General features: G+C 39.7%; 1 protein-coding gene across 2 annotated transcripts in view; it reads left to right on the forward strand.

The window, feature by feature from the left end:
• Positions 1–26,482, forward strand: part of SHTN1 (shootin 1) — a 96,966-nt gene that overhangs the window by 47,164 nt on the left and 23,320 nt on the right. For both annotated transcript variants that reach the window (XR_007245360.1, XM_048507114.1), the window contains exons 9-14: positions 6,351–6,497; positions 10,288–10,441; positions 12,545–12,644; positions 16,525–16,607; positions 22,923–23,026; positions 24,673–24,726. Coding sequence is in view for 1 of the 2 variants with exons in the window: in XM_048507114.1 (XP_048363071.1) it covers positions 6,351–6,497; positions 10,288–10,441; positions 12,545–12,644; positions 16,525–16,607; positions 22,923–23,026; positions 24,673–24,726 (642 nt within the window). In the remaining variant the exon portion in view is untranslated. The remainder of the gene's footprint in view (positions 1–6,350; positions 6,498–10,287; positions 10,442–12,544; positions 12,645–16,524; positions 16,608–22,922; positions 23,027–24,672; positions 24,727–26,482) is intronic.

Below are 26,482 nucleotides of genomic sequence, written 5' to 3' on the forward strand. Positions count from 1 at the left end.
GATTAGATACACGAGCTCTTAACCTCCTACACCACCAACACGAGCTCTTAACCTCCTACGCCACCAAAGAGGAGGGAAGCAAGAAGAGATTAGCATGTGTGATGATGCTGGATTAGGTGGTAGATCAGTTTTTTCTATTCACTATCCAGGGCTTAATCTGCACATAATTTCACTTTGTGCCACCATTACACTGTTTCAGCTGAACTTACTTGTTCATACAAGAAAATCCAGTTGTGAATTATTGCTGTAGGTCAGTACCCAGTAATGTGATGGTAAATCCTGTAATAATGATTTATTTTTAGAAAATAAAAAGTTGAAGGCAATACTTTTCTTGGATTTATATCCCACTCTACGCCAGCCAAAGGCTGGGCTCAGGACAGCTTACACATAGTCATAACATACAGTCAATACATAATATTCACAATCTATCAATAATACATGCTACAATAAGCAATGTAAATATTTTAAATCAGAACAGTAAACAGTTAACATTTACAAAATATACAAACTTAGTCACCTTTTCATTTTCCATTTCAGTCTCCAATGGTGGATAAATTTACTCAAAATAGAGAATCCTGAGAATGTCAGCGTTATTTTTTATTTAAAAGGCAAGTTTCTACACTATAAAGGTACAACAGTGGGTTTGGAGGAATGTAGACCTTGTGAAATCTTGGCGGCAGATGTGGGGGGGGGGCTTCATTGTCCTGCCCACCAGTTTGCTGAGTTTTTTTTACTTCAGATGTATAACAACAGTGCCTGTACCCACAATCTAATATGTGTATAATGCACTTACTTTTAAAGTGCACTGTCTATATTGAACTTAGTTACTTAGGATGCCCTTCTCACTATAGGTATTCATGCAAATACTTGGCAGGCACTCTGTTTAAAATCCTGTATTGAACATTCACATGCAAAAAAGGTCAAATGCTGTTAATCACTTTTTGTAATAGTAGATAAAAATGCTCATAATTCCAGACAGCCATGACCTCCTTGTATAGGAATTTTGCTCCTCTCATGAGATTGCATGCTATTGATTCAGAGATATCAATGGGCTTTATTAATGATGAGCTCCAAAATACCTCTCATTTAGATGCATTAATGACCTTTGGGTTATTTTGTAATAACTGTTCCATTAACATGTGATGTGTCTCTAAATGGATTGGAAAAACCTGCACTTATGAAAAAAACTCTCATGAGTAGTTGAACTTGCATTTCAAAAAGTGACTGTATAACTATAATTAATATAACACTCCGTAGCTCCAGCTGTCATCCTGGGGAAATGGGTGAGGTCGGGGGAGAAGCATCTTAGTCCTTAAAATCTTAAACCTGTCACCTGCAAGGCATAACTGAAGACAGTTTATTACAGAGAAAAGGATAAGGTAGTAGACTTTTTCTGTAAGGTTATCTAATATTTCTGAAGGAATACTCTGAAGATCAAGCTTAATAAAAAGGCACCATCAACATATCTTTTCAGAATAAGATATTCCTAAATCAAATAATCATTGAATAGGTTAGGTGGGCTGAAATCCCTTTAAATTATGAATGAATCTAAGGAAAAGCAGTTATATATTGTTAGATAGCCTGCCTTTCTGCTTTAATCAGCTGGTTAGAAAAACCAATATTTTGCTGACTTTAGCCAAGTCTCCAAAAATCAAACCATATCTTCTTCTTCAATAATTTGCTTTTTAAAACCCAGTAGACTATTTTAAAAATGTTAAAAGTAATATGGCCTTTTTATGTATCACTGGTGAAACAGTTTTAATAGATGAAGGCACACAAGCTTGCAGTCAGGAAGCACATTACTTGTGTGCGTATGCTAAGGCAAGGCATATGCGTAGCGTATGCTATGTAAGTGCTATGCTAGCGCGTAAGGCAAGGCAAGGCGTGTGTGTGTGTGGAGGGAGTATACCTCTTCACATAGCACTCCTTAGTATTCATGTCCTTGAATGCTCTACTTTTGCTTCACTTGATTCTTCAGCTGCCCTCACAATACAATTATGTTCAGTAGTTATTCTAGCTATGCTGTGATTTTTTCAAAAAAATCTATATTTATGCTTGGTCTGGTTTCGGTATGAACCTAATTCAAGGAAGGATGCAGACACAACAGAAAGATGTGCACTTGACTTTTGATGTGTGCTCTGCTTCTGTAAGATGCGCTCAACACTTTCTGTGTTAGAAACACTGACGTTTTGGTTGCAGGAACAGAATTTGGCCTTAACAGTGCAATCCTAAATAGAGCTTTATACTTCTAAACCCATTGCCTTAGAAAGATGTAACTCTGGTTAGGATTGCACTATGTCTGCCTCTGACGTTTGTCAGTTCCCATCCTCAAATACACAGTGAATGACATGAGAATTAATAGCACTGATGAAGTCTTAATAAATACAGAATTACAGTTTGAACTGTTGCGTGAGTTTGTATAAATAAATTCTCTGATATCTGATTTAATTTTTATATTAATGGTGTACTATTAAGCTACATAAGGGATAGTAAACATCTATCAGTCATCCTGCTGTTCCTGTAATTGTACCAGGTAAATACACAGTATGAGATTGAGACAAGAAAGAATGGGGCATTCAATTTCTAATATAATCATCCTAAAACACATTGCTCCTTTTGTTGTACTGTGAATCAATTTCTTAGTAATTTCTAAATAATTACTGTACCTGTTCCCTTTATGTACAATCTTGTTGAAGTCAATGACTCCCTGACTTCACTGAAGATATTCAGAGAAGGAGGACAGAGAGGTTCTCATCTTTAGAATTTATGTGGGTTAATACCCACATACTGCCTGGTGCCCTAGGACTCGGATCCTTGGATGGTCTCCCCTATACCCTGTCTGCAGATGTTGCAGGTGCTGAGAAGGACGAGGAAAGTTGGTGGGATTGCAGTGATGAAAATAATGGAGCAAGTGGCATCAGTTTGGCAACAGCAGGTGGGTTGCAGCCATCTGGGAGAGCATGTGTGCCGTGCCAGCAGCAGATCCCCCTGCATTAGCCGGCTTTGCAGTGGCCAGCCCCACAGCCTGGGTGAGTCGCAGGTCTTCATCCACCAGGGCCCTGCAGAGCTGATCTGCCGGGCCTTTGGACAGTTCCACAGGGCCTGTAAGGCAGAGCTGTTCTGCCGGGCCTTTGGTTAAGGCTGGCCAAGATTATAGAATGATCTATCAGCTGGCCTCCTAGATTGCCAGCTGCCTGGTCCCTCTCGAGATAGTGAGGTGAGATTGGTTTTTTTTATTCTAATCACCATCTTGAAGAAGTTTGAAAGATTAATTTTGTTTGAATTTTATTTATTTATTATTTATTACTTAGATTTTTGTACCGCCCTAAACTCGAGGGGCTCCAGGCGGTGAGCCGTTCTGATTCTTTGGGAGAGCAGCATATCAATGTAAATATAAATAAATTAAATAAATTCAGAGGCAGTTTTATGTGGAACAGAAGAAAGTTTTGATGGTGCATTGCTAGAATCATCTTTTGATTCTAAAATACAAATTAATTTGAATTTGAAACTGTATTACAGGACACCATTCTTAAATTTCTAATTATCCAGCTACATCACCTGTTTTCTAATGTAACTGGATAATTTATCCAGCCACATTACCTGTTTCCAAGCAAACTCATGTACATGTAATCTTGTGAAAGCATCTGATTAGATTTTTGAGTAAATTAGATAGCTTTGTTCACTGGCAATAGTTCACTGGCTATTAGGCAAGGTGACTAAGGGAACTTCCACATTCAGCTCCAGAAAGCCTCTGAATCTCAGTGCTAGGAGGCAACAGCAGTGGAAGGCTTTGGCCTCTATGTTCTGTTGTTGGCCCTCCAGGGCAACTAATTATCCTCTCTATAAAGCAGGATGGTAGAACAGATCAACTACTGGTCTGATGTTGCAGCACTGTACTTACATCAAATGAAATTCTGGTTTTACACACACACACATATCCTTTATTAGACATAACACAATTACAGTTACAGTTATCAAATATAAATCTATACATTAGTTCTAAAACTGTTCAATATAAAATGTAATTGTATGAATAGTTAAATCTCAAAAAACATCCAAATACTTAAAATTTGATCTAGTCTTAACAACTTCAGCTAAAAAAAGAAGCAACTAGTTATTACAGATGAAAGACCACTTAGAAGGAATCGTATAGTGTTTTCATTAGATGTTAAGTTCCTTGATTTAAGAAGGGGAGAGAGATGTAATCTATGAGCATTGGTGTGAAAATGGCATTTCAGTAAAAATATGCTGGGTTGTGTTATGTGACTCATTGGAACATGAGCAATACTGCACTGCTGCAAGAATTCCGTGATATCTACCTACTAAATCTTTAGAAGGAAGGGCATTAAATCTGGCAAGCATAAATGCTCTATGGTGCAAAGGGTTGTCTAAGTTATGAACATATGGTGCTATCATTCCACATTGAGTGGTCAGTTTCAATGGGGTTGAACATATGGGGGGTTGTAAGGGAAAGGTTCTTTGGAGTTCCAGATCTAACATTCTTTGTTTTAGTAGTTTGAAAATGAGATCCTCAAAAAAAATCAATAGAATGACCAATAGATGATATCTTTTGCTCCACATTTGAAAACCAAGAAGTACTAAGTGGATCATTTTAAAAATCAAATAGAAGAGAATTGGGGTTTGTCCTGAAATGAATGTTTAACCAGTGCCTAAGATAGATTAATCAGGTCTGGGTTTCCACAAAATGTTTTCCCATCTCTTCAAAAATAATTGTATTAGGGACACACTTTGATACACCCAGAATTGTTCTTTGAAAGGTGGTCTGAACCCTCTCGATATTGTTGTCAAATTCTTGTATCCACATAATTTGTATCTATATAATAATGAGGATAGAATTTTTGCTTTGAAAATCTTTATAGCAGCAGGGTGTCAAACCCTGAACCTATGGTCCAAATCAGACTCTGTAACTTGATGGTTAAGAAACCTTTATTGGTAGATACATGGGTAAGAGGGAAAAGGCTGGTTCTACAAGAACCTTCAAACAACCCCTGAACATCAAACTCCATTGCTCCTCTCCCTTCCCTAGCCCATAATACTATCCATACTACAGAAGGCGCAATGAGCAGGAATGTAAGATGAATCCAAGGTCAGAAGGTTGAGATAAAGTATTTTAGCTGTGAGAGTCTCTTCTCGGGAAAACAAAAGTTATTTAGCCAATTCTGTGGAACTCTCCTCCCCCAATGCTCCTCTCTGCTGGTTGCCAGGCTCCAGCCTGACCTTGGGACCATTTGGTTACCTTTTGCATAAAAGAATTTTACAATTGGAGTAGTGGAACATCTTGCAGATCTAGCTATTCTGGTTTTATGTTTGGTCCAATGTATATTATATTGAAATGTAATACCAAGATGGTTAAAAACTTTTACTTGGACCAAATAATTATTTTTTTAATAGCCATTTTTGAGGATTCCATCTTTTGGAGACTGTAAGAATTTTTGATTTTGGAATAATTAATAGTAAGATGGTTTTCCTTATAGTAATTTTGAAAGGCATGTAGATATCTTAGTAGGTCAGTTTTGGTAAGTAAAAGGATAGTAGTATCATCCGTATATAATAGTAGTTATAAGAAAATTCTGATTTGTTTCATTAATTTAGAGTTTATCTATCTGCAAAGTGAATAAGTGAGAAATATTTTTAAAAGGTAGAAACGTGATCACATTTAGGGGTCTGTTGGGTTAATATTTTAGGGCCTTTAGGAAAATTTTGATTAATTTTTGAATTGGCACATCCACAGAGTTTTTCATTCATTTGCCTTATATTATCTCTGCAGTTTATCCATGAAGAATTGCGAATATTGAACATTTTATTTTTGTATGTGGTAAATTGCATGAGTGTACACTTGCATCAATAAAAATTTGGTCAACCTGGAGAGGAGATATGTATATGTATATATGTATCAAATACCCATCTGTCAATGCATTATGATGCAGTCTGTGATGTACATGTGTATTTAGGGCAATTGCTGTCTTCCCAGGCTATTGAGTAAACTGTTCTTATGCAGCAGTCTTCACAAAATCCAGATTCGTATAAGGAAAAAAAATCATAAACATCCTGTACTACTGTAAAAAGTCAACTGACAAAAATCAGTTTTGTCCTTTGGCTCAAACAGAATGGTCCATTGATCCACATGGCATTAAACTGAGGTTATGTTGGTCACACTGGACATCTTTGGCAGGCAGAGAAGGTAGCAAGATTTAAGAACACTTATGCAGTTTTCTATTGTCTTATGCAACTGGTCATCTTGCTGGTCCGGAAAAAGACTAGACAATCATCTATTCCATCTATCCGGATCAAATTAACACTGCTCTTTTAAATTATTTGATTTTTTGTAGATGTTTATTGAACAAAATAAGCTTAAAAGGCAAAGTCAGCTTCTGCTGCAAAACTTGGCCCCCGATGAACAGCTTCTGAAAGCCCTGGATGAAAATGCAAAATTGAATATAATATTGGAGGAAGAGAGGTTGCAACACAGGCAAAAGGTAAAAGATATATTTCTCAGGGGCCTTGTATTTGTTTTTGACTCTGATAGTAAGTGACATTCAGATATCCTGACAAACTGTTCATCTGTAATGGACACCAAATGTGGCCCGTTATTATGCTTGTATCTTTCCTCTTCTCCCTGTTCCCTTCACATGTGATCAGTGAAGAGTTTGTGATTTTGGAAGACTAGTTTTGGGATGGTGTCTATATGTAGTCACATTTTCCTCTCCACAAAAGGGATTCTAAACCATGACACTTGAATTCTGATGCTTCCAAAACTGTGGAATCCTACTATGTGGGAAGAAAAATATGTACTTAAGCCACAGCCACTATTTTCAGGAGTGGAGACTGAAGTAATGAGAGATGAAGTTCTACACCTATTGGGAAAATAAAATATCCTCTCCCTTCTGCCCTCCCTTGGATCAGTGGTAGAGGGGGGACATGGTGGGGGTAGTGAGGACTTGTCCTCTTCCTCCTTTCTGTTCCACTCACCTCCAACACTTACCACTTCAGCACTGGTTTTGGCAGGGGGCAGCGGAGGCTGTGCCTCCTTCTCACTGATCTGCCTATATCCACCACTATAGCTTCAGTAGCAGAGGCTCTCCATCCTTCTAACTCACCTACTAGCTTCTAGTACTTCTGACTTTTCAGAGGTTTTAGCATGGGAATGTCAGAGGGTTCAGCTCCTCCTTGCCTAGACACCTGTATGCCTCTAAGCAAGCCACCTCAGTGGCAGGCATGGGATCATAGAGTTGGAAGGAACTATACAGGTTATCCAGGCCCATCCCCTGCTCAATTCAGGATGAGTCTAATGCATCCCTAACAATTTTTGTCCAGCTGTTGCTTGAAGACTGCCAGTGAGGTGGAGTTCACTAGACAGCCAGTTCTATTGCTGAACTACTGTTAGTATAAAAAGAAATCCTAATATCCATCTGGTACCTCTACACCTTTAATTTAAATCCATTTTCGATTACATTGGTCACAGTACTCCATATGCGACATGACCAATGTGGTATATAGAGAGGCTACAACATAGTATATAGAGAGGCTACTCGGGAACAGCAGCTGCAGAAGGCCATTGCTTTCACCTCCTGCATGTGAGCTCCCAAATGCACCTGGTGGGCCACTGCGAGTAGCAGAGTGCTGGACTAGATGGACTCTGGTCTGATCCAGCAGGCTAGTTCTTATGTTCTTATGTTCTTAACATCTTGTGATGCTGTTCCTCTGTTGATACATCCCAAGACACTACACATTAGCCTTGTTTGCTTCTGCATCACAGTGACTGCTCACAGGTAGCTTACAGGTTGTTTGGATACACTGTCAAGCTGTTTAAGAAGGTCAGCACCTGCCTCCTCACCCTGGTTAGGTGGTCTATAGCAGATTCCATCTACAATATTGTTTGTCCTTTCCTCCCTTATCCTCACCCAATACGTTCCACTGGGCTGTTAAGCATCTGATCCAGAATTTCCAGTCAAGCTAAACCTCACCTCACATACAGGACCACTCCAACTTTTCTTCACCCCTTTTGTTCAAAGGCGGAAGCTCCCAGGAGACAGTTGTATGCACACAGACAACTACTCTTTGTTTAAGGGGGGTGGTTTGGTGGAGGAGAACCCTTTTTAAAGTTTTAATATTTTTCTGGAAACCTGCTTTAATTTGCTAAATATGAATATTCACAGATTTGGCCGCACTGATTATTAGATACATTGATAGTGATAAATCTAGTAGATTCATGCTGATGTTAATCAGAAGTGAAGATTTCAGCAATATAATTTGCTGGAAGGAATTAATTTGGTATTTTTTTTATAAAAATGGATAATAATTGTTAAAATTAATCAATGTTAATTTTCCTATTTCACAAAATGAAAGCACTTCTAAAACATACTTATATGTTTATCTTATCAGCATTTTAACTGTTCCCCTGTTCTACAGATAATTTTTTTCTGATTATATCTAAAGGATTTTTATATATTGTGATTTTTAATCATAAATGATCTCAAGCAGGACTCTGAAGAAGTGGCATAGAAATAGTCTAAATAAATAATGTGTGTATGTGTATACTGGAAGTAATTGCCTGCTTTTGAGAAAGGATGGTTTTCTAGATTTGACCAAATTGTATATATTAAAGGGCAAAGAAGTCTTTATTTTGCTGTTTCTCAGCACTTCAGCTCAAGTGTTCTATAATTCACCCATTGCAAGCAGCAGGGATTAGGGAAAAAGTATATGTGAATAATAACTTGTAACAGATGCAGGCATTTAATAACTTACATTAGCATTTCATTTTTAAAAGAACACACATTCTTTTAAAAATCCTCTTTAGACATTTCAATTTTGGAAATGTTTTGTAAAACTGAAAACATCATAATCTTCAGTACCAACTAAATGATGAGAGCTCCATTACTCCTAACAGGCAATGTTTTTCTTATACTAAAATTGACCATTAATGCACAAAGCTAGGCTGTATTGTAAAAACAGGTGCAACTAGAACTAGAAGATGTATCTGGAAATTAACATGATACTGTTGTCAGTTGTAGATGTGGCCAAGATAATCCAAAAGTTGAAGCATACAGCACTTGAATTGGATCCTAGCAAACCACAAACAAAATGAATTCACAGAAGGGATTTTTGCCAACTTCCCCTTAGTAGAAGATAGTGGTCAAAATCCTTTCCATGAATTCACTCCGTTCACAGTTTTTTTAAAAAATGCTTCAGCACAGAATGTGGTAACTTGAGCAGAATCCCAAGAATGTGACCTTTCGTTTAAAGAAGATGACATTTTGTCCAGAATGAATAGGCAGTTTCTACAGGCTGAATCAGAATGAGGTTCTCTTCCACACAGTCTCCCATGATTCCCAATTCTTTTTTGCTTTCTAATTGCCAGTGCCCCATCCATGCTTTTTTCATTATATAAAAAACAAAGCCCAGATTGCACAGCCAGAGTAAAATAGAACATAGGTACTAAAGCAAGCATTCAGATTTACAAAATGAACATACAGTGTTATACTTTTTGGAGACTAAAGTTGTTGAGAAAAACCAAGATTGTGTGAAGTGTCTGATGCTTCTACGAGTGGAAATATCATCAACTATCAAATAAAATAGCTAAGCCAATGCTGCTTTGCTCTTAGCATGTCCATTAACCTTGAACTCCAAGGTGCAAGGATTGAATAACTACAGAGTACTCTATTACTGTAACATTCACTTTCTTTGTTGAGATTTTGGTTGGTTATGGATCAGCCCAGTCCTGTGTGTGAGTGCAGTAAAGAAGCTCTTCCAAACAAATATATGCAAAAAGAAAAACTTACATTTATTTCAAGTAACTTTGGATCACAGTCATTGTTCCAGGTGAAAAGTAGATAGATAGAAACCTTAAAGAGATAACTTCCTTGTAACAAGTGGGCATTCTAACACGCCATCATGTATGTGCGAATGTGATATACTTCTGTGGGAAAACCCCAGCAGGAGCAGGTAGCCATTACCATTGTACTTGGTACAAAGGAGAAGAAGAAAGAAAATGGCTGCAGGGTGAAGAAGGAGGAGTTGGTGGGCGGAGCCTAGATATGTAGAACAAACAGTAGAACATCTTAGAGACACATAGTGCCCCCCCCATTGCCCAGACATGCAAAATTCGCTTATCCCAACATTCTTAAAGATTCAGACCTTGCTATTATCAGAAGCCCAAATACTGGGTTTGAGAAGCCCTTGGTTTAACCTGGTGTGGTTGTTTTGTTGCATGGGTTGTTTGGACAGAAAATTATGTATCTCATTCTAATTGTATATTGTCAATGTCAGGTTAAAGAATTAGAGGAGCAACTAGAAAATGAAGGCTTACGCAAGGAAATTAAATCTCTCAAACAGCAGCTGGAACTTTTAGAAGAAGATAAAAAGGAACTGGAGGGAAAATATCAGAGTTCTGAAGAAAAAGTTAAAAACCTAAAACATTCAGGTAATGTTCTTATTGGCTGTTTCATTTCAGTATAATGGATGCAGGCTTAAATCACACATCCTTGAAATCCATCCAGGACCATTCACTCATTACTTTACTTTTAATAGGCTTCCACCTTATTTTATAATATGGAATTCTGTGATTCAGTTGGAATCTCCAGGCTACAGCTTCAATACATCCTTTTGTTTTGTAAAATGAGATTTTTTTTGATAATTCCAAATTTCTTGTTCACGTGTACAAAAAGTTTATTTCTAGACCTCGGTAAATACTATGATCTTTCACAGTTTTGAAGATTTTGGAAATCAAACTTCATGATGTTTTGGCAAATGTCTTGACAAATAGTGGAGATTTATCATGCCATAATAACTACTTAAAGGGAAAAGTCTTTTGTACTTTCCTAGGTTGGAATGATTCCAAATGTAAAAGTCAGGAAGGGATTAAAAGAATCCACACAGACATTTTAGATATTGCATTATTAGTATATTCAAAGAAACGATTTAGCCCCTTCACAGTGAGTCGGGAGGCAACAACTCCCACGATGTGAAGTTTTTTTTCTGGCTTGTGTTATTGGCCCTTATGTGATTGACATTTAAAAAGTAAATGCTGTGTTGACAGCTATGCAGAAGGAATTAATGCTGCAGCTCCCATGGGTGTTAATGGCTAAAATCCATGGGAGCTGTGTGGTTAATTCTCTACACATCAGGCTAAGCATTTACCCCTTACTATCTGACTGTAGAAACTGTCTGACTTGCTGGCTATTATCTGTCCAGTTTATAGGCTAAAGCAAGACATCAGGAACACTGATAAAATCACTTAGAGTACATACAGTATGGAGTAACTACTGTAATTTAGTTGTTACCAAAGACTTATTTGCCAGAATGGTGCCTGACCAGCTTACAGCATCATACCTATTAACTGCTAAAAACTGTAATTTACCACTCTTTATCTAAGATTGCCATTTCTTAATAAATTCAAAATACAGTTACCAGCAGGGGAAGTACTGTTTAACTATCCTAAAGCAGCTGGATTATGTGGATGGAAAATGTCAAAAGAAAAACATACTAATGCCTTTGTGCAAGGTCCTACAACTGTTTTACAGTGTTGTGTGTTAATTTAATCACAGGCTTGTAAAGTAACTGGAAAACCTATAGAAATTACCAAGGGGATTTGCTAAGGGACCACTGTGGGATCTGAGTATACGTATTGACTAAATTTCACCTTGATAACATCTTTTAATGTCTGGTATTCAGCTGTTACTTGAATACTAACAAATAATGGTTGTTTACTTTATGAAAAAGTGATAAGATTCCACTGAGAGTTCTTCCAGGATTTGGAAGCAGTAATATGTCTACTGAAGCAGAGTCTTAAAAAATAAAATAAAGAGGAGCCTAGAAGCATTTTAAAGACTAACAAACATTTTCCAACCTAAAGCTCACCTTTTCAGATGAAAATAATGGATCTGAAGAAATAGACTCTAATTCATGAAAGCATATTCTAGATCAAATTTTTGTAGGTCTCATTTTTTTGTAACTCTGTCATTCTTGCTCTTCAGAAAAGAAAAATTTTAAAAGTATCTCTAAGGTTATTAGTCACTTACTAAATTTATTTATTCGACTTTATACCACCCACCCCCGGAGGGCTCTGGATGCAAACAGATAATTATTATTTCCAAAAGCTACTTTAGATGTCTATTGCCAGATATATCAGTTGCAAAAATGACAGATTTTGTTATGGATTTTCCCTTCCTACCACAAATATAGACATTTTATCCAGTTTTATTCTTAGAGGACCTTGATTTCAGGGGTACTGTGGACCAAGGGGGCAGGGAAGTTCTGTATGTGGAGCACCCCTCATGGTACTTTGGATAGATCCCTTTTTAATTAACAGTTATTTTCTATAAGATAAAAACTTTTCACTTACCTGGTTTTGGTGACAAACTATGAGGTTGGAGAAATAATAGAAAAGGGAACATCAGCTGGAGTTGCGCTATCTTAGCATATTAGTAGACATAAATTTTCTGTTAAAGGAATGGCTTAACTCTGTTTTCATGGATGCAACAGTATTTTAATGAGGGATTAACAGTATTTTAGTTTCTTTGCACAGTTGATGAACTTCAAAAAAGGATACACCAGTCAGAAAATGTAATCCCACCTCCACCTCCTCCATTGCCACCTCCACTTCCTCCTCCTCCAAATCCAATAAAGTAAGTATATACTGAAATTTCCGGTTCTTTGCTTAAGCAAAATATGTGCTGCTCAGATTTAAACTACTTAAGGCCAGTTAATTTAGTAAGCTTGTGTCAAGATGATCAAATCATATTGCTCTAGTTACCACCCAAACTGCTGCCATACATTGACGAAATTTCTTTTCACAAAATCAGTCCAGAATAATAATGTTAGACTCAGTAGTCTATACTCCAAAGTGTTTGTTTTTATTATGTGTAATAATAAAATTGTAATTTTAGCTTTGTTGCTAAAATTACAGTTGTAAGTGACAGTTACAGTTTAATATGTGATCTGAAAGAGTTTTGTGTATTCTGCAACTATGCAATCAGGATAACTGTTGCAGTGAAACTCTGGTTTCAGCTAGACTGGTATCAGGCAATGAGAAACTGGCAAATTCCAGAGCCTTTCTGCTTGAATATAGTGAAGAAATGCTTTTAAAAAACTTGAAATTCGATTCTTTGTCCCAAGGTATCACATTTATGGCAAGAGAAGGGGAAAGACTATCAAATCAGACACAGGGACATTCTGTAGGTAAAATAAGGTAGTCATAGCTTGTTTAATGAAAGAACAGAATCAATGTAATATAAAACATAGGAGCAAAGTCTCGGTGTTGGGATGGATCCAGACTGTGCAAGTCTGCCAGCAGAAAGCCGTCAACCCTCACAAACCTGCTTGAGAAAACCCAGTGGGATGGCAAGTGGCAGGGAGGTCATGTGGGCTCTGGCCTCTTCCTGACACTCCCCTTGCCAGTAGGCAGTGTAGGCCAGCCACCTTCCCATGCCTTGTTATGCAGCTAGTGGCCTGCTATGACCCCCAGGCCCCTTATGGAGGCCCAGTTGATGGAGAAGCAGGCACGCAGGCAGTGCCTCCCCCAAAAGGCTCACCTATGCCCAGTACACCCTGCTCCCACCAAAGCTCCTAAGCCAGCAACCAATTGGCCAGCAAATGCTGGATCCCATTGAGTTATACATCAGACCCCATTCCAAAAGATATACCCCATTGGGACAATACAGGCCCAACTTTCAGAAGGAAATGACAGGGTGAGCTATCACCCTGCCGCTGGCAGATATTACAAACCACAAGACTGTCTTTCTTTCTGGCCAGATTGACTCTGTCCAGCTGAAGGGCTCCCATCCAAACTTTCCATTATAGCAAACTAAACTAGAATAACATTGCAGCCGGTAGTTTGTGAACCAGTGTCTGGAGGTCCTCAATCATCCAATTGAAAGTAGCACACCTTTCGGAGCAGGGAGGTCATTCTCGCCAAGCTGGATGACCACAGCCTGGGGCAGGCCTGACCAGAAAACCTCAGCCATGATTCTGAGGAAGAGTGCATCCCATTGCATTCTTCAATGTCCAGCCCAAGAGATGTCCATTCAGCCTCCAAGGTCCAAGTTGCCACCCTAACCAGAAGATGCAGCATAACCTTCAGCCAAAAAGATGATGCTATGCCCCCTGCTAAGGCTCCTCCTATGCAAACCTTGGAAAACTAGAAGAAAGACTATATTAGCATACAAGGTTGGCCAAACATAAGCCTTGTAGGCGGGGGAACACTAGCAACAAATGGCTTTGATCTGCTTAGGGGAAAACCCCATAACATCTGTGGAAGTGGTGGGGCATACTGAGGCATATCATGTATTTCTGTATTGTTATAGCCAATGGCTCAAACAATAAATACTTGACTTGACTTGACTACTGAGGCATAGACTCTGATCCAACATGGCCCTTTCGAAGCTGCTGTGATCCACCACCACTAAACACACTAAGCCTCTCAAGTGCCCAGCAGGAGGAAGCAAGCCGCAGGAAGCACGCTCATATAAGCTGGGAGTCAACCATCACTGGCAAGACTAGTCCCCCAAGCTGAATGGCCATCTGATTAGACCCCCCAGAGGCTTGCTGCTCCCAATGCCTCAGAGAAACCACAAGGGGAGCAGTGTGTGTGTGTGAGAAAGCCTGAAGCCTGCCTGCTCTTTCCTTCTTTCCAAAACTGCCCACCAAAGCTGATAAGACCCAGGAATTCCCAAAGCCAAACAAGTCTGATCATGCAAGCTGAATTCTCAACTATCCAGAGACACTTGTCCTCCTGACACCACAGGAGACTTGCCAAAGTTCTCCAAGTCAACAGGAAATAGCCACGAAGGTTGTTGAATGCAGCAGATGTGTCTGGTGCAAATGGAAGAAGAAACTAGGGGCACAAGGGCTTCTCTTTTTATGCTTGCACCTAGTTCTCACCCCCCCCCCCCAGCTACCGCAATCACAGAGCCAGCCCATGCTAGTGGTCAGCCTATTGACTCATAATAAAGATGAAAGTAGAAAACCCACACACTACCCACAAATGAGACAGAGGTTTCTGCTTACTGGGTAGTCCCAAGCAGAATTGTACATTGTTACATAAAAAGAAAGCAAGGTTTTTAAAAATCCTGACAATATGCTTCAGGAAGCATAGAATGTTGAAAGCTGCAAAAAGGAAGTTGTTAGAAGGAATGATTGCTTCCTGACAAAAATGCTGTTGCCATCTGGAAGAGAATTTGGGTTTGGTTTCATCAAATTTGTTCAGGCTATCTATGTGCCATAGCTGATTTACAAGTATAAATGAAGATGTCCCAGTGTATGTTGTGAACAAGTAATATATATGAACTTATTGGCAAGGCTGGGAAAACTTTTTTTAAAAGCAGGAAGACTATCACTGCCTTGCCATTTTTATGCTATTTTTGCTTGTTTGTGGGAAAGGTGTTAATTTGTTGGAAGCTATGTGCATAAATAACAAGTGAGACTGCATTGTGGCTATTCCTCCATATTCATTATACATGGAATGTGCTATTGTGCTATTGTCACCGGATCAGGTGTTTGAATTTTGCACAAAGGCTAGCATATGGTTAACCAAACTGTCTGAATGTGTAGAAAGAGCCTTTAAAGAGAATAAAAGAGAATAAAAATTGGTCAATTTCTATTTAATCAGCATGTGACAAGTCACACAGGTTAGCTTTTACACATCGGAAGAGTTCTTGCAGTTCTAAAATATGCTTACCCTCTAGCATTATAAGCAGTCATAGTGGTTGCTTCAAGATCACTGAATTTATTTATTCATTTGCCTGTTATTTTGCATTCTAAAAGGTGCTCATGGCATCTTGGTACAAATACATAATAATAGCTTTTGTTCTTTGAGGCATTTTAAAAGCTTTTTATCGAAGAAAGAAATGACAACAAACCCCTCATATTTGGTCAAATATTGACTTGGCAGTACCTCTTTAAAATTAATATTATGGTTTGGAGATTTGTAGAAAGAACAGATACTGTGAGAATTTCTTATATGCCATTCTTGTTTTGTTTGTTTACCAGTAGCCTCTTTCCACCAAATGCATACTGTGGAAACAAGGGGACGCTATAGAGGCACCCTGCTGCGAAGTATTGTTCTCTGGAGAGTAATGCGTCATGTTAACATTTCTAACCCTTCAATTTTTTTATTGTGTGAGAAGGCTTTATTTGTCACACATGTCACAGTGCTGTGTTACCCTTTTAATATTCAGATCTTGAGTGTTTTGAACTGTGCCTTGTCAACAGCAATAGAGAAATAAATAATATGTTGGGTGGTTGTGTGTGTGTTTTTAGAGGAGGTGTGACTTTTCTGTCTCTGCTTATTGACTCTATTGTCAATAAGAGAATGAGCTGTTCATCAGGAACTCTGGCTCCTTTTACAATAAATGTCATATGAACAGGTCCCAGTCTTGTTTGTGGCCTTGTGTTCTTCTCACATTAATGGGAAATATGGACCCTAAAGGTCTAAAGCAGGGTCTGAAAATGCAGTTGTTGCCCTCAAGAAATTTTTTTTACTGATTGTGTCTTTTAACTTTGTGAAAGGTCCCTCATGTCAATGATTCGTAAGAAATCTCATTCAAACAGCAGCACAGCCAAGAAAGAAAAGGCATCTCTACAAGAATCAGGTACTCCTTATTCTCTCTCCAGTGAAATGAATCCTTTGTCAAAAGTGCATATACATACATACATAGCCTTTATTGGCATATACATCTATATATATAAAAAGCTAACCATCCTTTTGTTGGTGACTCCCTAATGCCGAAACGGCTGGACGGATCGCCCCCAAATTTTAACATGACATCCCTCCCTGTTGCGGGCAGGTAATCGGACCTTCACATCACCAAAAGTCCATACCTGAGCCAGGTAAAACATCTTTTTCCTGGCGCACCAGGCCATGAAGCTGGCTGGGTTTAACTGTCACCCTTAGAATGTTCGTGCAGCCTGTCTGTCTGTGGCCTGAGGGATGGGTATGAGGGCTTAGAATGTTCGTGCAGATGGCCGGAGATGAGCAGTAAAAACAGTAAATAGGTAATACTGTTAGGTAATACCAGTGGAAGTGAAACACATACACACTTTGCCGTGTGAGACGTCAGGTGGGGTTCCCCCCCCCCACGCAGGTAACTTTCACTCTCTGTGCCTCACCCACTGCTACCACACAACACACATACTCTCATCCACATCAGCTCATCCTCACTCACCTCACTCTGCCCTCCCTCACATCCAACCACCACCACTTGGCCCACTTCCTCACTCATATTCGCCACAGCTCTCTTTTACTAAAAGCAAGCTGGAGTTTGCCTTTTTCTTCTAAGAACATCCATGGGGTGGGGGCAAACCAACACTACTTCCTCTGCTTATTTTGCACGTGGCCCTTTAAAAACCCAGGGAGCGCCTCACCACCCTGCCTCTGCTGCCTGACTGGGATAGCCTGCTTGCCCCAGTTCTGCCTTACCCAAGCCAGGAATGTGCGTGTCAACCAGCCTCATGGACAGCAGGATTCGCACTCTGGACAGTTCCGTTGTGGAATGGAAAGGGTTACTTTATACTAAAAACCAAGGCAGCACCATATAATAATGTGAATTGAAAAGGGAAAGAGGGATTCCATTTGACCACCCCAGAAGAGGAAGAGGAAGAAGAAGAAGAGGAGGAGGAGGAGTTGTAGTAATAGTTTGGATTTATATCCCCCCTTTTTCTCCTGTAGGAGACTCAAAGGGGCTTACAACCTCCTTGCCCTTCATCCCTCACAACAAACACCCTGAGAGGTGGGTGGGGCTGAGAGAGCTCCGAAAATCTGTGACTATCCCAAGGTCACACAGCTGGTGTGTGTGGGAGTGCACAGGCTAATCTGAATTCCCCAGATAAGCCTCCACAACTCAAGCTGCGGAGCTGGGAATCAAACCCAGTTCCTCCAGATCAGAGTTCACCTGCTCTTAGCCACTATGCCACTGCTGCTCCCAAAAGGCTATGCTAGAGATCATTGGGCCTGCATGGACATCTGTGTGGGTTGCAGATTGTGATGAGAAGGACAATTGCCACAGCAACGTGTGGCCGGGCCCCACTAGTTAAACATAAAGTTACAACATGAAATACAATAAAACAGAACAACTAATAAACTTATTTAAAATCATCAATTATCTCGAATAGAAATTTTGCAACTGACTCAGAATAATCCACATCTGAATTGTCCAGGAAAAATTTTAGTTGCTGTTCATCTGCTAAACCATCACATTGTACAAAGAGTTGTGCCCAGTATTTTGCCCTTATGTGTGCCTTTTTTGAGCAGTAGAACAATGTTTCTACTTGCCCAGTATTACGTTGACAAAATCTTTCAGATTTAGGAACTCTTTGGTATCTGCCAACTTGTAAGGTAGATGGGACTACATTAAACCTAGCCATGGTAAGGGCGTGTCTCAATCTAGGAATAATAAAATAGTGAAGGTATTGAGACATGCATGCTTTAGTTCCAACTATAAGCTGATTTACTGGAGAGCAGCTTTGTCAAGAGTATTTAAATAGTGCCTTTGCATTCTAGGCAGTAAGTTTAAATAAACCTTCCATTTTAAGAACAGTCCTTTTCAGATTGGGTTATTGGACCTCAACATTTCCTTTCCTTTCATTTATTGCACTTATAGCCTGCCCTTGCCCGGCTACAGTCAGGCTCAGGGCAGGTCACAACATGGTTAAAACAATACATATAAATCTGTAACAAATATCACTATCATTAAAAGTCTAACTTTAAATCTCCATGAAATCCTCAATAAAATCTAAACTCTAGTGGGAAACAGTCAGGGAAGGAGGGAAAGTAGAAAAGAAACATAAGAAAAACACAAGGAACACATGCAAAAAGCTTAACGAGAATTAACAAATAACATCTAAATGAATAAAAACTGAAAGCAGCCAACAAATAGAGGTAGTGCTAAAGAGGCCAACAAGCTTGAACCGTTGCTGCCTCAATGGTGGGCCTAATAGAACATCTCTGTAGCAGGCCCTGGTCACAGTGACAGGTCTCATCTGTGGCTAGTTGAAAGGAATCCAAAAGGGAGACTCAACTCATATCTGTCCAGGTTTATTGGAAGCTTATGAAAACCTCATAACCTAAATCTCAGATAAAATATATAACAGATCAATGCCCATGTCCAGATGACATTACACCTGACGGTTCTTCAGGAACTCAAAGGTAAAATTGATCTTTTAGCCAACATATGTAACTTACCACAAAGTGTGACCTCAGTACCAAAGGATCGGAAAGTAACAAATGTTACACTGATTATTTAGATAATTAATGGAGAATTGTTCCATCCATGGTAGTACTAGTCTTAAGGAATAAAAGGAGGCTTCATATTTAGATGTAGCAAGCCTCTGAATACCAGCACTAAGATGCAACATCAGAGGAAAACCTCTGTCTCTTATGTCCTGGGTTTTGGCCATCTGGAAGTATTGTTTAGTCATTGTGTGGAACAGTGCTGGACTAAATGGACAACTGATCTGATCTAACAGGGTGTTTCTTATATTCTGGGCAGCAGTACAGGAGGAGGCAACAAGTGAGTTGTTACCTTTTGCTGGCACTGCTGGCCAGAACTGAGTTGAATAGGCCATTCTGCAGCGTGACTTTATCCTGGACCAATAGTATTTTCTTATATAGACATAGGAAACAGTCATGAAGAGTAAATATTTGGAAATTCTACAGGATTGGGCTTAGTCCTGACTAGGATTCTAAATAGAACTGCTTGGGATTGATAGAATAGAATAGGAACTGTACCCACTAGTACTGTAGTCCTCAGCATGCAGATCTCTAGTGACCTTCCTGAAATTTTCTGTGAGCTTAGACCATGCAGATTTATTGTTGTTTTGTTTAATGTGACTGGCGGACTGTTCTTTAAGGTGTAGTTTTGAACAGCTCTCACCTTCCCTAACCCTCAAAGTAAACTGCTTGTTGGTAAGTGTTATTAAAATTTCAACTGCTGTCTCTTGCTCCAAGCATTGTATATAGCTTTCCAGCATGCTGTGTATGTTCATTAAGAGCTCAAAATCCATAGTTTCTATTCTTTGCACACAAAATAGGCATTTATGTTTGAAACAGATTGTCTGTATTGCACACCTGTTTAAAGTCAGGTTTTAGTTTGCCAGGCAAACACTTTTCTATAAATCATCAATATTATGAAAGAGACTGAGAAGTAAAGAGATTTATGGTAACTAGGTCAGAATAACATGGCCCAGAATTTTTAAGTCTCGTATCATTAATTGCCATGCTATAATTCAATGGCTTTATCCCTCTTTCCTTGAACATAAACACACTCTTACGAAGTTTTTTGCCTTCATTTGAGAAATGGCTTTTAAGACTTGCGTGTAATACAGAGATTTACTCTCTCTTTTTTTTTACAATGAAAAATAGCTCAAGTTGTTTCCAGTGTATCACTGTGATATTTCTAGTGTGGAAGGCTCTTGATTATGGTTGATAGTTCAGGTTTGTAACTACCCTTTTCAGATTGATGTTCACATTTTAGAGGTGGAGAACTAAGCCCAATAGATAGCATTTGCTCCACAGACAGCCTGTGAGTTCATTGTTAATAGCATAATTTGAATCTAGATTTCTTAGGTTATAGGGTTCAGGGTAGCACTGTTTTCATGGGCTTAGTTCATTTGTCCTTTTTCACAATTTGGTACAATGTGTTTGATATTGTGGAAGATTCATATTCCCACTTCACCCATAGACCTATGCTGGAAGGATTGGAAGTTCCATGTTTCTTAACCAGCATGGCTGTAACGAGAACAAAGTTGTTGAGGACAGTCATGGAGACTTGATCTGTGTTAAGTGATATTAAGTGTATCTTCACTTCACAGTCTCGTGTAGGACTTATTTCAATATTTGATATCAACCAAAAGTTATATATTCCATCTGTGTGAAAAATACATATCATTTAGTGTGTTGCTCAGCTGCAAACTGTACTTATTTCAGTGTTCTACCCAAATGTCTGCTGTAAGCACGGGCAGATCTTTCTGCTGAGGTTGGCCTTGAATTACTAAGGTTAAAATTGGGGCAAAAGTAGTGGAGAAGGAGGTTAAGCTGTTATTTTAATTTCATTTTGTAGAAGGAGTCTGTTAATATATTGTATGCAGCTTATTTCTATTTTTTTTCTTTGAAATCATTTGCATCCTCTCCTTGGGAACCAACACTCTGAAGAAACCTTCCTTTTTTGCAATCCTATAAAAGAGCAGGTCTCTTTACAGGCATAGCCTTCAGCTATCTTCCTAGCTAGGAAGAAAGGAAAAGAGACCTTTGGAAAGAAAGAAGAGATTAGAACTGTGATTATTAATCTAAGGACAGACAAGGACACACAAAAGGATGGAAAGGTCTCTAACTTTTCAGCCCTATCTGACACTTGCCTGTTCCCTGCTGGATCTTCTTAGTTATTTGCATATTGGACATTGTTACTTTCAACAGCAATTCAGCAGAAGCAAGCTCTTTATTTTTTCCGTTTGATTGATTAAGGAAAGTACCTGTCCAGTAGAGGTCCATGGCACTATTCCAGGCATAGTCTGGGATGGATTTAGAATCTTTGACATCAGCATCACATTAACATATGGCCAATAGACCTTTCCCCACATATCAGTGACACCCATTAATACCCAATGAGTGGCCATGATTTTCCCACTGTCCTTCTGGGTATCTCCTGGATGGTGGTAACTGATACCTTGTGGGTATCTCCTGGATGGTGGTAACTGATACCTTGTGTATTTCTACACTGCTTTACTAACTAGCTTTTGAGACTATCTCTATGTGTACATAAGGAAGGGCTGTAGAGAAGGTCACATTTGGCATGTACTCAAGGTAGGACAGAGGCAAAAGGCAAGATATACAAAAAGGTCATAAGCAATGGAATGAAGACAATCTGTCTCTTCTAGGAGATAAGAGGAAGTTGCACAGACTATCAGAGTAGTATGTCTTCTCTTACTCAGTTAAAAGGGTTCTTTTTATGCAAGAAGGGAACTCACTATGGTGGATTCTGCACGGGCCAAAATCACAGTTGTCGGCCTGGTAAAACACCTGTGTGGGGGGGGGGGACTTATCACGGCTGCTGCCTCCAAATTGAGGCAGCACCACTCTTTCTCCCCCAAATGGTGTTTTCTTGACTCGGTAAATGAGCGAGTCTATTGAAAAACAGCGTTGTCCTCCTGGCACCGGGTGGACGCTGCTGTTTTCTGGCACACCGCTTTAAAAACAACTTACCTCCTCATCCCTGCATAGCTTCATCTGGATGAGGGGACACGCCCCCTGCCCTCCACCCCCTGGGCCATTGCCAGGGCCATGGGGGCATGTCCCCTCGTCCTGACGGAACTACGCAGGGATGAGGAGGTAAGGTTTTTTTTAAGCGGTGCACCTGGTGCAGAAGCACTGCTCCATGGCTGCCCCATGGCTGCCCACACACTTGTGTGAAAAGGGCCTTGGGGCTGCACCAGTGTCATGCACACCAGTGCTCCGCCACTCCCTGGGCCTATGCAGAATCCTCCTATGAATGGTTATGTAAAAACTGCTACTAGCTACATTAAATTGTATAACTGTTTTCTCCAACTAACTATTTTCTCCAAGTTTATCCTTCACTTCCCATAGTTACAGCCAACTATTGAGCCCTTCACCTTTTAACCCTTCCTCAACACTGCAGGCACTTTCTACTTATGGTGTCCTCAGTGGCACTTGTCCCTGGTGGCTGGAGGCCATCACCACAAAGCAGGAGGAGGAGGTAGAAGAGCATTTGATCCTTTTAAATCTGTGATTCTGCAATCTATCCTGTGATGTATTTTGAAAACATAGTGTTTGCCCACTCCATGTTCTTTGTATTCCCCAGTATTCTGGTGAAAGGCAAATAAAAGGAAAGGGGTGTGCTCTATAATGGTAGGAAATTTCACTGTTTTTTATTTGACCTGTATTTGTTTGGAAACAGGAGAAATAGACCTGAAGAGACAAGCGGTGGAAGAAATGATGGATAGGATTAAGAAAGGGATTCACCTTAGACCTGTTAATCAGACCAGCCATTCTAAGAGAAAGGTTTGTCATTAGTAGCTCCTCAATTAACATTTGTGTATAGGAGAGGGAATTGGTTTTGTGTGGAAAATGTTGAACAATGTATTTCTCTTATTTCTGAGGCCCATTCTCTGTCCTTCTCTGATAGACAGGCTCTGAAGATTCTCAAGGTAATTACTTTTTTGAGACAGAATCCTTTGTGTTTGACTATTGAGACCCATCATAGGCATCCAGGAAAAGATTTCCTCAAAGGCCACCCTTTCACCACTCAGAGCCAAGCAGTCAAATTGCAAGGCAAGCTCAGCTCTCTTGACCCCTAGAATCTCTTCCCCCAACTAACCCCTGCAGTATGATGAAGATAGAACCAGGAAATTGTGAGTATGGCAGTAGAAGAAATATCTTTATACTGAAGCAGGGGTAGGGAACCTGCGGCTCGAGAGCCGCATGCGGCTCTTCTGCCCTTGCACTGTGGCTCGATGAGCCGAGCCACTGGCCCCATCCACCAACTGCCCATGGTCGGCTGGGACACACCAAGGGAGCCCTCTCACCACCTCTGTTGGAGCTGGGCTATGCTTTCCAAGGCTACAGGCAAGGTTTAGCTGCTGGCTTTATCCCCATGGAGGCGCATCCATGCGCTTCTCAGAATGAGCGGAGTAAAAGGTAAAAAAAACCCTATATATATAGTGTTATCTTTATTTTAAATGTCAAAAATTATTTGCGGCTCCAAGTGTTTTATTTTCCCGTGGAAAATAGATCCAAATGGCTCTTTGAGTGTTAAAGGTTCCCTACCCCTGTACTAAAGTAACTACAACCATAATTTGAGATTTGATAGTCTGACAAAGGCAACCTTTGACCTCTCCCTTTTGTAGCCATCTAAAATTGCTGAAAAGAATACTGTGCATGTGTTGGAGAATTTTCTCCAATGTCTTTTAGACCTGTCCCATTTATGGTGCACAAGAATTAGCATTAACAGAAAGCAACACCTACAAATGAAACACAGGCTGGCTAGGAAAAAGGCTTTGATACACTTGCCTCCCCACCCTATTTAAGCCTCTGAATAGTCAAAAGGATTTGTCAAGTTCTGCTGACTTAAGGCCAACTATATATTACATTGAGATATGTGGTTGCATCTTCTAACAGTCCCATGCACTCAACCTCTCCAATAAATGGAGTCATACATGGACAGTAAGGGCTCTCTGTTTTTTTGCCCCCAAATAGCTTTATGCTATTAAGATCCATTCTATTTGTATTACTCCAACCCAATCTGCTTTGAAACAAAGTCATTTCCAAGACTTTGTGGTCTTGGAACTACAATGAGGTAGTAATGAGGTAGCAGAGTGCTGGACCGGGGGATGGGATCTGTCAAATGGACTGTACCACATTGTACTACAAGTGGATTTACATTTTTCAGTTTCCTTACCTTAATAAATTTGCTAAGTGGAAAATTAGCATGGAAGGTAGATTATAGTTCTTTTTATGTAGGAGGAGCATTACAAATGTAGTATAGCCCAGACTACAGTCATGTTCTGCCATGTGTATAGACCAGGGTTTATTTGTAGTGGAGTGTCACTGCTTTTAATTTTCCACCAGAATATGATTTCATATGCTTTTAAACACTTTGTTTGGTGTCTGCAAAAAAAATTATATTAATTTTTTTTGTTTAATGACAGCCAGAAGTTCCCAAGGCCTCTGAGGGTGCAGTGAAAGAGCTAAAGGGAATTCTGGTAAGGAAAAAAACATCTATTTTCTTTGCATATTTGGTTAAAAAATTGCCTTAGAGAAAAGAGGATAGATAGATTTAGGCAATCATCCAGAGTCACTGAATGAGATACATTGTGGTGTATCAAATCCCCAGGAAGCTTACTAGGTAGCCTTAGACCAGTCACCCTCTCTTGATCCAATTGATCTATGTGTTGTTGGGAGAACAGTATGCAATGGAGAACAGTATACACACCTTTAATTCCTTAAGTAAGGATGGGAGGGGGCAGACTAGATAGACCAAATGCTTTTATTTCCTATGATCTGTACTTTAAGTTGGGGGTGGGGGCTGTACCTGGGGAGAGCAGAGTTTGGGGAGGAGAGGAAGTTCAGCAGAGATGTGAGGTCATAGAGTCTTCCCTTTAAAGCTGCCATTTCCTCTGGGGAACTCTCTCTGTAGTCTGGTGATCAGTTGTAATTCTTAGAGAATATTTAGCTCCACCTGAAGGTTAGTAGCGCTACTGTACTTGGACTGAATACCGTATCAGAGCATCAGGTCCTAAATACCGTATCAGAGCATCAGGTCCTAAATACCGACCATAATAAGAGCTAACCTGCTCCTTAAAATTCTTTTGACTGTTAGAATTATGGGAAGCATATTATAAATCCAACTTCTAATGTAGTCTCAAGACTAGTCATTAACACAGTGAGACAGGAGAAATAGGATTGGGAGGTGTAAAACTAAATGCTTACATGCATATTGTTACTGTGCTAATTATGCATTTCTTGTAGACCTCCATATAATTGTTATAAACAAAGTGATATTAATTTGTTCCATTTCAGGCTTGATAGAAAACAGCTTATTCTAGTTGCCCTGCTTCCAGATCTGTAGCATAAATACAATGCCAAGGAGTTCCTTGTTAATAATATACACACTCAGTTAAATTCAGAATATTAACAAAATGCAGGATTGAACATAATTGAATGTAACATCCAGAATTAAGTGCTGTTTTGTTAGTCTTGAAAGATATGCCAATTTTAAGAATTACATGCTGCACTTTCAGTTTTCTTCCCAACAATGTTGATGTGTGCAGTGCTAGGAAATGCTGTTTGTACACACTCTCTATCCTTGTGCTATGTCAGTGGGAAATAGAATGGAATCTTCTGATAGGCAGTAGAGCTTGAGGGATCCGCCAAACCACACAGAATCATCATATAATGTTCCAAGAGGCCTGAATTGACGTCAGAGATGATTTTGAGTTGGGATCACCTGGAGACCTGGAACCAGTGAATCTTGCAGGATCTTAAAAGGTCCTTTGCACAGCTTGTCTCTCTGATTCTGTTACAACCTTATCAAAAGCTATGGGAAGTGACCATGATTTGGTACAGTCCAATGATGACTTCACATTTCTTCTGCCTAGGGCTGCCAGGTCTGCTATGGTGGGAGGCCTCCTGCTGGCAGCCATCATAAGAACATAAGAAAGAACCTACTGGATCAGACCAGAGTCCATCTAGTCCAGCACTCTGCTACTCGCAGTGGCCCACCAGATGCCTTTGGGAGCTCACATGCAGGATGTGAAAGCAATCCTTGCGTGTTGCCCTTCCAAGAGGTGATGGGGAAAAAAAATAAAAGAAATCAGAATTGTTGTCCTGTGTATTGCTATGTTTCATCCAGGTAAAACCCAGAGGTGACATAGGGTAGCTCTTGGAATTGCTGGGATTCCTAGAACTATCCTACATCACTGCTGGGTTTTCCCCACAAGTGACATAGTGGTGCAAAGG

This window comes from Sphaerodactylus townsendi, linkage group LG08, assembly GCF_021028975.2.
Source record: "Sphaerodactylus townsendi isolate TG3544 linkage group LG08, MPM_Stown_v2.3, whole genome shotgun sequence".
Classification (NCBI taxonomy): Eukaryota; Metazoa; Chordata; class Lepidosauria; order Squamata; family Sphaerodactylidae; genus Sphaerodactylus; species Sphaerodactylus townsendi.